Raw genomic sequence first — 11,965 nt, forward strand, 5'->3', positions numbered from 1 at the left:
CTGACTATAACTGATAACATAAACAGTTCTTGTGGTAGAACCATTGCTTAGCAACCAACCCAAAGGTTCGGAGTTCGAATCATTTTCATAATTTGTTGTTTCTAAAAATAATACTATTTAATTTTTTTATCGTATTTGAAAGATATTTTCAACAATAAATGCATATTTTATATAAAATATTTAGCAAAAAGATAGAAATAATGAGATAAAAAATTTCACTTGGATAAAAAAAGGAGTGAAATCATAACCGATTTACTCCTATCATTCAAAGTAAAATGTAAATGAACTGCAGTGTCGACAACAGGCATACATGGATGAGTAGTGTAAAATTCATATATAATGTCAATTTAACTTTATTTCCTATGGTATTGATTGACTTGTTATCTGTTCACAGCACACAACGCGTCAATGGACCATGACGATCTATTTTGATACTGTGGGAATCACTGGGGTCACATGGTATTTTCTACCTGTATTTTAAGCCCAGACTATCGCTGTACGAGGCCTAGGTCAGGATAAGTGCAAAACGACAATACCTCTTATATAACAAGCACACAAACAGACCTGACGAAATGGGGTTTAAAAAGTCTTCATGATCAATTCATCTTCTTTCGCCTCACACATCCGTATCTTTTCGTTAATATTTAGAATGTCTACTAACAGATGGCAAACAAATGGTCCGTATTTGATGTTCGTATAACGTCATTCTAGTTCTTAATCAGAACAGTTCCGCGGTCCGTGTTGAATTCGGAACATATTACATGATCTACAGTTCATATTCTGTTTAACTTTGAAGTTAAACTGTCTCTAAATCCATTTTCACTTCCATCTATGGCATACATTCTTAGTCGTTTTCCCTTACAAGATACATGCATATATAGGATTATCAAATATCAGTTAAAACTGCTTGACAGAAAAAGAAATGGATTTTGAAAATGCGTATGATTTTCAAACAAGTCAAAACACTGGTTATGTTTATGGTTATGGTTATGTTTTCATTATGGTATTGCTTTGTTAATAACCAACTATTTTATCTTGAACAGATCCGGCTTAGAAATTTTGAAAAAGCCAAACAGTATACGAGAGATTTATTAGAAAAGTTTTTGAATTTTGTTTTCATATAAGCATATTTTGGACAATTTTTTTCCATTCGGTTTTATCAGAGACTTGTATATTTAACCAAGTACTTTACCTATGAATATGTCTATCAAAACTGCGTATGCTTGCGCATTCGTCAGCGAACGAGCATTTATTTTCGAATCACATGAGATCCAAATTGTACATAATATGTATATATCTAACCCGTACTCCACTTTGTGTTTGTATTGCTGTTATATATACCAATACAGTTGACCCGCTAAATCTGGACGCCGATAGTCCGGAAAACTCACAATCCGGACGGAAATGTCAGGGAACGAATTTCCGTAACGTTATATTTGTACCCACCATTCCGGAAGTTCTGATTCCGAATCCGGAGCTCCATATCGGAAACGGATTGTAAGTCAAGTAAAATTCCAGCAGTAATCCGCACGATTTTCTCATCACATAGATAAAAAGTCTGAGTTGGTCACCCTTGTCGACAGGTCAACAGGTAGTAGCTCGCGGTCGCTTGACATACAGAGTAGTCATAGCAACCACTGCGAGGTCTTAGCCCCCGGCATTTAACCGTACAATGTATACAGCAAATTAATTAAAGGATTATAGACCGGTCTTGTTTTTGTTTAAAATGTTTATTCAACTTAATCATTACGGCTTATAAGCATGCTGAAAGATGACATCATACAATTTTTTATCTTCACTATTTTTATAATACAAATTAACGAAATATAGACAGCATCAATATAATGACTATACATATCACTAGATTGATAAAGATACACCATGTTGAAAATAACTGTTACAGTAAAGATAGATGTTATGACATTTCTGAGCGGCAATATCGAATGAATGAGTGGGTGGGTGGAGTATACAATAATGTAGTCATATATAATGTTGGTAAACCTAGAAACTGATGAGTGAAAACAAAATAAGCTAATTAAGGTGAGATCTAGAACGTGCTGTAAAACACAATTTCAAATTTTATGATATCAATATATGTTATTCCGTAGTTAGCACGTACGAATCCATCAAGCTATATAGGATTATCATTGATCATATATAAGGAAAGAATATATAATATGATTAACACTAAACGAAATTTATTGTTTTATCAGGTGTTTCACAAATTAAAAACATCGGCTTTGAACGACGACGCTTTGAAAGATTTTATTAGCTCACCTGGTCCGAAGGACCAAGTTGAGCTAATGCCATACCGTTTCGTCCGTCCGTCCGTCAACAATTGACTTCTTCTCCATAACCACTGATCAGAATTTGACAAAATTTTGTCCGAAGCATCCCTATGGGGTGTGGACTCAAAACTGTACAAATGGTGGGGCTGACCCCCCAGGGGTCTGAGGAGCGGACGTTAAACAAAACAAGAGGCCCATGGGGCCTGTATCGCTCACCTGGTTGGATTTGACCAAATGTCAAAATAATGTTCATGTTGTTCATACACATACTCTCTAAGGGACTGAAAGACCCTATGGATTATTTTTACAACCTAATTGTGTTTGAAGAAACTAAGTCCCTTAGGGTGGGGAAAGACCCTTGGGCCTCTTAGACTCCGCCCCTCAGGCCCCTGGGTGTTCAGAGTAAAATTTATACAAACTCTGTTCCCCTCCCCCCAAGGATGTTCCTGACCAAATATGGTTCTAATTCATTCATAACTTTATGACTTGTAGCGATTTAAAGACTAATCTCTATTCCCCTATTTGGCCCCACCCCTCATGCCCCTGGGGGTTCAGAGTAAAAAGGAGTAGGTGCATTTAGGGTCATTTTTGGCCCCATCTTTGATTTAATTGAATTACATACCAGACTAACAATGACATATGAAATTTATAAAATATGGAGTTTCTAAGAATTCTGACATAAGGTTGCCTAGCAACAGGCCTGGTAACGCACCTATTATATTTGCTCAATTTAATGGTGAAATTCTATTTTTTCTTTAATCTTATAACTTAAAGTTTGTCAATCAATGTTTAAACTTGAAAATATTGTTATATTTAATTCTATTGTAAACTTTAATGTCATGTATAGGTTACCTAGATCTAGTTTTTACCCTTGTACATGTAATACATGTACATAGCAACCATTTTTTCTCCATAGCAACAGCAAGAAAATTTCAATGAAATGGAGAGATAAATGTTTGAATGTTACAAGAATCTTAATTTGACTAACTATGATCTCTTTGTTAATACCCTTATTATCCTTATCCATAATACAGCTTAATTAAAAGTATAAACCCTACCAGAGAAACCTGGGAGACTAGATTTTCTGTCAGCCCATCTTATACAGACATGCATATATGTATTCAACTGTATATGTCATAATGCTAAAGTCAGTCAGCACTCTAGTGACTTCACTCCTTTAGGGATTTTGATCAAACTTCACACAGTGATATATGAAACCATAATGTATCATCCAATTTCAATTCCAGAGCTTTTGTATCAAGGTCACTGTTACTGTTTCTAGAAGAGCCTTAGGGGACATGTGTTGCTTAAGCAATACGCAGTGTGCTTTTTTATGATAACTGTGGATTTATCATTCTTTTAGAACAGACTGGCAGATATGTTACCACCAAATACAGAAATCAGGTTCAATGTATGACCCATGTTTGAAATATTAATTGTTGAAATTAACCCTCTTTGCTTTAATTCTGCTACTAGTTTATCTGTGACAGCAGAAATACATGTACTGTTTCAATACACAGCCTGATCAGTTCCATGTGAATTAAAATGCAAAGTTTGTTCAACCTGCTGAACACCAACAATGTTGGATGAAACATATTTTTATGTATACATTTAATTTAACTGTATTTTACCATTACCTGTTGCATGCACAACTGAGCTTGAATGAACTTTGCATTATGAAAGAGAAAAGAAATATTACAAACAAGTTATACAACATTACACAAACATTTTAATTTGAGACCGTAACTGTCTATAAAACACTTAGTATAAATATTTCATTCTATCCAATACCACAGAAACATCACTATAACAAATCTAGATCACATTCACTCATAATGTAACAAAAGAGTCCTTCACATTCACTCATAATATAATAATAGAGCCATTCACATTCACTCATAATATAATAATAGAGTCCTTCACATTCACCAATACTATAATAATAGAGTCCTTCACATTGACTCATAATATAACAAAAGAGTCCTTCACATTCACACATACTATAATAATAGAGTCCTTCACATTCACTCATAATATAACAAAAGAGTCCTTCACATTCACACATACTATAATAACAGTCCTTCACATTCACTAATACCATAATAATAGAGTCCTTCACATTCACTCATACTAAACAAAATTATTCATTGATAGGATGTGACAGTATCAAGCTTTAGTGTTATAATAAAACAGTACTGGTATAAAGGTATATGAATCCCTGTCATCTTTACAGTACTCATTCTCAATTTTTAGACTCTCCAATTACTACTTACACATCTGACATACATAGTTAAAACCATTTTTACATAGTCTTTGCACTTTCAAATAAACAAATACACTGTATCAGATTGATTTACTCTTGTGCACCAAACACTAACATATGAACACACACACTGCTCCATAATCTAGTGTTTAAACCCTATATAAACTATCTGGTACATGCATTTTAAGCGAACAGTAGCAATATTATGACAAGAAAACCTGTGGAAATTATATTATTTAATACATAATGTCTAATTTAACTATTTACATATCACTTGAACATAGCTACATCATTTCGCTTTGACAAAATGATTAATACCCTTGTAGATCTAAATAAAGAACATGCGAAATAGTAATAAATTCTTGGTACTCAATTCTAAATAACACATGCATGCTTTTATAAAGATTATAAAGTTCATCTCCTGAGATATAGATATTCTAGTATGATATTTGATAACATATCAAACATTATCTGAATGGAGACGGATGTGACAGATTTTTCAAATTATAAAGCTGAGGGTTTCCACAGAGATGTTACAAATTACAACTAGTATATAACATGAACAAAGAAGAGTCTTTCAATTTTTTTGATTAGTTTAAGGACATTGATATATAACATATTTCTTTATACATGACCGGTCTACATTTCAACTTCAATCTAATATACTGGTGTCACAAAACTAGATGTAAATCAGTCAGTTCACTCCTCTGGTTCACTTTCTCCATCAGAATCATCCATCAGAACAGGGACTGCAGCATCAGCAAGAAATTCTGTCCAATTTCTCACCCCAGAGATTTTATCAAGGTGTCTAGCATACCCGAGATACCACAGTACAGAAGATACATGGGCACAAGCTCCAACAACACGTGATCCAGCTCGACATTGGCAATACCAAGACTTAACAAGTACCTGGTCATACTCAACCCACAGCAAATATTTTTTGGCAGAGATGTGACGACTTTGAATAGACACACGAATGATACCGGAGATACTCTCATCAACCATTAATGTATAATCACCATTTTCTAAGTGTTCATGGGTGTAGCTGCGGGCCATCTTTAGCTGGTAAACACCCAAAGTGATGTTACGCAGGTCATCCTCAGATAAGGAAGGGAAATCAACCACTGCATCATCTGCCTCTAATCTTTTCCATGATGCTGTTCTTCTGTCTAGACTTTCTTCTCTAACTCGTTCCTGCAAACTGTTCTTGTCCTTTGCCAGTACTCTCATTTTAGCAGCTAGGATCTGATCAGCATCATGGTCTGCACTGTTCAATGGAGGTCTGTACTTATTGCATAACGCTGCAACTATGCGGACAAAGTCTCCAATATAGGGAATCTGTGTGTTGGGTACAATGTTGGAAAGATATTTCCATTGTTTAATCCGGCCGTTCACAGACTCTACCACCCAACGTACCTTTGTGACAAGCCGTGATGTGTTTGCCTCTACTGTAGTATACTGCTTTTGACCTTTAGGTAAAAACACTGGCATCTCAGACTTAATTCCTAGGTCTTGAAGCATTTCTACTGCATCTCTGAATCCTCTGTCAACAACAATGATGTCTTCTTCTGTTAACCAGTTCATCATGTTTTCCATATTTCCTTGTACTGCATGTTTAATAATCCCAGCATCATTATTCTTGGAATCAGATAAATAAGGACCCATGACAGACACAATATAGCCTGTTGTAGTCACATACACCATTGGCTTGACTAGAGGTCGGTTCTTATAAGTGTTGTAACTACGCCGCTGAAACTGGAAGTTCCCACTCTTCTGGATGTATATATATGTTCCATCTATTACTAAGATAGCTGGAGGATTGCTAAAATTTCCAAATAGCTCTTGTGCTAATGGACGGGTATGTTTACTGATAACCTTTTCTCTGGATATGTGCTGGAATCCAAGAAATTTTGGTACAAAATTAACACACAGTGCCTCTCGTGCTGAATGTATGGCCCGTCTTATCGCTGATTTCCCAATGTTAAACATGGTTGACATCAGTCTATTGGATAATCCTGTGCGAAGTTTGACTAGCAGTACTGATAGGCAGGTTCGGCTTGTCCTATTCTTAGATGACTTCACGGTAGAGATATACTGGCTTAGATCCTCAAAGTCATTTTTAGATAGGCCAGTCAGGCTAACGTAGTCCCCATCAGTTAAAGAATTTGGGTCATCAAAGTCAATCCTCTTCTGTTCATTTCTTATTGCTATGGCACGAACATTGTCAATCAAACTGAAAATCTCAGTACGATTAAAGCAAGATTTTGCATTGTCAGCATCTTTGATTACACCTTTTGCTTCTGTTGAAAAGTAGCCATCAGAATTAAGATGATTGGGACAGCATCTTGTTCCAGAAATGATAAGGTGTCCTTTCTCCACGAAAAGTCTATAACGTGATTCTAGAGATACAGTCACTAACTTTGGTCCCCTTCTTTTACATACAACGCAAGTTGAATGACTATTTCCTGATGCAGCAATAGGTAAAATAATGTTTTTAGGACTCTGTAACGTTTGCATTGTTTTACGTTTCTTTGGTGGTTGATAGGTTGGGTCTTGACCCTCATGCTGTGATGGAAACTGACTTGAAATGTTGCTGTTATCAGATAGGGAAACAGATCTGGTGTATTTTCTGTAACACTTGCTACAAGAAACATCATCTAGTGTAACCTCTACAAGGTAGTTCTTTTTAAGGAAATCTGTATACTTTCTATTTGAAGAAACAGGTCGCCGATCCCCAGGCTTTGTCCTTTTATTGCACAAAATGCAAGGGTAACTCTTGGGACCAGCCCCAGGCATTTCTGAAAGAAACAAGTTTGTACTTTAGTTTACTCAGCTTGATCAAATATTTGTATGTACATGTCAATAATATAAATACTGTAATACATATAAATAAGTCTGCCTTTTCTTTTCAGTCCAACACCAGACAGAAAGATATCTGTATCTTAATTAAATATTTGTTTATTTGAAATAGCATATCGGTATGATTTGAAGAGGTATCTGTATTTAGAAGAAAATAGAGAAATCTTTCTCTTTATTGGAATAGAGATTTCAGTAGTTTGACTAGTTATCAGCATTTGAATAAAAAATGAATAACAGATATGTGTATTTGCAAACAGAGACATTTCTAGTTGTTCAGGAAATAAAGATATCTATATGAAATACAGAAACATCTACTAAAATAGATAATATTGATACATTTATTTGGATAAAGATATTTAATACATATTTTATCATCATATTTAATATCTGACTACAAATCTATGCATCAATTAAGTAAAAATTACAACAAAATGCTTGTCATATACATACTTGACGAGTATTTTGACAGACAGGTGTTTATCTGTTTGTTTTTTTACATTATGTCTGCTTGTCAAAATGTCTTATGTCTGGTGTTGGGGTCAAAGAAACATGGACCATGTTTATGTCAATTGCTCACATGATTGATACAGTAATGAAATATTAATCTAACTGGTAAGAGACTAAATTTGAACATGTAATCTTGTTTCATGGATATTCCAATAAGGTTTAATGACAAATTGTAGGAAATGATCCCTCTATGTATAACCAGGTTGTATGAAACATTTACCTAAATAATGCAATAGAAACCTGTACCTTAATTATTATCTGAATTCCAGTCATAAAGGTCAAAGTAAATGATGAAGTAAGAAGAGATTGAGATTTTGATTTAGTATAAACTATATATTAATTAAGTTCCAAATGATACTTTGCTTTATCTGATTGTGTACTGCAGAATAATTTGTTGTTTGTTCAGGGGTTTTTCTTTGGTATGTAAAGTAGATTCTCCACGTTTTTTTTCTGTCTATTTTACTTGAATGAATAATTGAAAATTTTAATCAAAACATTGAAAAGATAAAAAAAAATCATAATAAAAATAAAAAAAAAAAAGGCTACATTCAACCGGCATCGAACTTAAGACCTTTGCTATTGCGAGCCGACTCGTACACCAATGTGCTACACTGACTAACTTCCGGTTTCGAAGAAATATGTTTTACTTAATCTAATCCAAGTTTTTATTTTGGAGAGTTTTCTTTTTCACAAATAGTACAGTGAAAATAATTAGAAAATATGCTGTGTGTTTTCTTCATAGTAAAGGGTATGGAAATACATATATTTCAGTAACTTGAGATGTTTTACAAAGTCGGGATCGAGGAAGAAGTTTGCCGTTTGTTAGTGTCATACTCATAGCCTAGTGATTGAAATGATCTGACTGCGGGCAGACGACACATTTTCGTGAACTTATCAAACTTTTCAGCTAAATGTTTTTATAAGTATTACTAAGTATTTCTTTACGGCATATCGTTTGTTTGTATATGTAACTGATAATAGGCTACAGTAGCTACTACGATCATAAACAACCTGAACAGACCGGCCCCTCACGGTGAGCCTTCTCCTGTCCAAGTCTTCCTTCGCGCGAAGTCTGTAACTCAGGTTACTACAAACACAAAATAAGAACATACCTGCACCCTGCTTCACATCTGCTAAATCAGCTCATTTTTCATTGTTGGTATATACGTAAACGTGAAGAAGATCGTAGACAGACAAGCGAAAGCACACGTCAAAACTTCATCGTCAATATGTAAACAAACGACAAGCTCTGTCTAATAATTTGAAGCCGGAATGATTTCAGAATATCCGGACTAGCCACGAAATTTATACAATTCATTTAATTGCCTACATGCGTTATATAGTTTATTTGTGCATGGAAATTGGTTTTTATGATTGTGAAAACAATATTCTTAATAATTTTTATATCTGACATGTATATAAATAATTATATATTATTTTCTATTTTACAGTCCGGATTTCTAGTAAACCGATCATGGTATTATAAATACCCCGAGTACCGTCCGCATCGTATTTTTCACACAAAAAGTGAAAAAACGATGTGGCCGCAGGCGTGCCCTTCTACCAAACTGATACCATAAAATAATTACAGCATGATACATTATTTTTCAAAGTTTGATAAAAGGGCACACCTGCGGCCCACAATAAAACAGCAGTTATAGGTCTGCAAAGCAGCAGATTTTCAGAAAATCGCTGGTTCCTATGGAAACTAAGGACGCGAAAATTCGTCTTTCGACGAATAATAATCACAAAAGGATTAATTACGAAAAAGATTACATACTTTAGAAAGTAAAAACAACAACACATGGTTAAAATACTAAATTTTAATTTTTATGAAATCTGGGGCCGATTTCACCCCCAAACGGACTTGATCCTTTATACAAACTCTGTTCCCCTTTCTCCCAAGGATGTTCCTGACCAAATTTGGTTCAAATTCATCCATAACTTTATGACTAGTAGCGATTTAAATGATAAACCCTATTACCTCTATTTGGCCCCGCCCCTCAGGCCCCTGGAGATTCAGAGTAAAAATTTATACAAACTCTGTTCCCATCTCCCAATGATGTTCCTGACCAAATTTGGTTCAAATTCATTCATAACTTTATAACTAGTAGCGATTTAAAGGATTAACCTATTTCCCCTATTTGGCCCCGCCCCTCAGGCCCCTGGGGGTTCAGAGTAAAAATTTATACAAACTCTGTTCCCCTTCCCCCAAGGATGTTCCTGACCAAATCTAGTTAAAATCCATTAAAAACTTTATGACTAGTAGCGATTTAAAGACTAATATCTTTTTCCCCTATTTGGCTCCGCCCCTCAGGCCCCTGGGGGTTCAGAGTAAAAATGTATACAAACTCTGTTCCCCTTCTCCCAAGAATGTTACTGACCAAATTTGGTTCAAATTCATTTATAACTTTATGACTAGTAGCGATTTAAAGGATTAACCCTATTTCCCCTATTGGGCCCCACCCCTCAGGCCCCTGGGGGCCAGACCCACCGTTTATACAAAATTGGTTCCCCTTCACCCAAGGATGCTTCAGATTAAACGTGGATCAAATCCCTTTATTCCTACAGAAGTAGAAGGATTTTAAAGAATTTGCTGTATTTCCCCTATTGGGCCCCGCCCCTCAGGCCCCGGGGGGGGGCCCAGACCCACCGTTTATACAAAATTGGTTCCCCTTCACCCAAGGATGCTTCAGATTAAACGTGGATCAAATCCCTTTATTCCTACAGAAGAAGGATTTCAAAGAATTTGCTGTATTTCCCCTATTGGGCCCCGCCCCTCAGGCCCCGGGGGGGGGGGGGGGGGGGGGGGGGGGGGGGGCAGACCCACCGTTTATACAAAATTGGTTCCCCTTCACCCAAGGATGCTTCAAACCAAGTATGAATCAAATCCCTTCATTTCTACAGAAGAAGGATTTTAAAGAATTTGCTATATTTCCCCTATTGGGCCCCGCCCCCCAGGCCCCTGGGAGGCTAGACGCACCGTTTATACAAAATTGGTTCCCCTTCACCCAAGAATGCTTCAGACCAAATATGGATCAAATTCTTCAATTCCTGCAGAAGAAGAAGGATTTTAAAGAATATGCTATATTCCCCTATTGGGCCCCACCCCCAGGCCCCTGGGGGGGCCAGACCCACCGTTTATACAAAATTGGTTCCCCTTCACCCAAGGATGTTTCAGACCAAATATGGATTAAATCCCTTTATTCCTAAAGAAGTAGAAGGATTTTTAAGAATTTGCTATATTTCCCCTATTGGGTCCCGCCCCTCAGGCCCCTGGGAGGCCAGACCCACCGTCTATACAAAATTGGTTCCCCTTCACCCAAGGATGCTTCAGATTAAACGTGGATCAAATCCCTTTATTCCTACAGAAGAAGAAGGATTTTAAAGAATATGCTATGTTCCCCTATTGGGCCCCACCCCCCAGGCCCCTGGGGGGCCAGACCCACCGTTTATACAAAATTGGTTCCCCTTCACCCAAGGATGCATCAGACCAAATATGAATCAAATCCCTTCATTTCTACAGAAGAATGATTTTAAAGAATTTGCTATATTTCCCCTATTGGGCCCCGCCCCTAAGGCCCCTGGGGGGCCAGACCCACCGTTTATACAAAATTGGTTCCCCTTCACCCAAGGATGCTTCAGACCAAACATGGATCAAATCCTTTTATTCCTGCAGAAGAAGAAGGATTTTAAAGAATATGCTATGTTCCCCTATTGGGCCCCACCCCCCAGGCCCCTGGGGGTCAGACCCACCGTTTATACAAAATTGGTTCCCCTTCACCCAAGGATGCTTCAAACCAAATATGAATCAAATCCCTTCATTTCTACAGAAGAAGAAGGATTTTAAAGAATTTGCTATATTTCTCCTATTGGGCCCCACCCCTCAGGCCCCTGGGGGCCAGACCCACCGTTTATACAAAATTGGTTCCCCTTCACCCAAGGATGCTTCAGATTAAACGTGGATCAAATCCCTTTATTCCTACAGAAGTAGAAGGATTTTAAAGAATTTGCTGTATTTCCCCTATTGGGCCCCGCCCCTCAGGCC

At 36.7% G+C, this 11,965-nt stretch overlaps 1 protein-coding gene across 1 annotated transcript; it reads right to left on the reverse strand.

Moving 5' to 3' along the window:
* Positions 1 to 3,179: 3,179 nt before the first annotated feature.
* Positions 3,180 to 9,163, reverse strand: LOC117321463. The gene is made up of 2 exons (XM_033875879.1): positions 9,030 to 9,163; positions 3,180 to 7,349 (listed from the first exon to the last, which is right to left on the reverse strand). Exon 2 carries the CDS (start codon positions 7,345 to 7,347, stop codon positions 5,251 to 5,253), a length of 2,097 nt encoding a protein of 698 aa, XP_033731770.1. The 5' UTR covers positions 7,348 to 7,349; positions 9,030 to 9,163; the 3' UTR covers positions 3,180 to 5,250.
* Between the last annotated feature and the right edge of the window lie 2,802 nt (positions 9,164 to 11,965).

This window comes from Pecten maximus, unplaced genomic scaffold (assembly GCF_902652985.1).
Source record: "Pecten maximus unplaced genomic scaffold, xPecMax1.1, whole genome shotgun sequence".
Classification (NCBI taxonomy): domain Eukaryota; kingdom Metazoa; phylum Mollusca; class Bivalvia; order Pectinida; family Pectinidae; genus Pecten; species Pecten maximus.

Excerpts from the sequence above, each read along its gene's own strand:
- LOC117321463 (XM_033875879.1), bottom strand. The coding sequence starts at position 7,347 with ATGCCTGGGGCTGGTCCCAAGAGTTACCCTTGCATTTTGTGCAATAAA.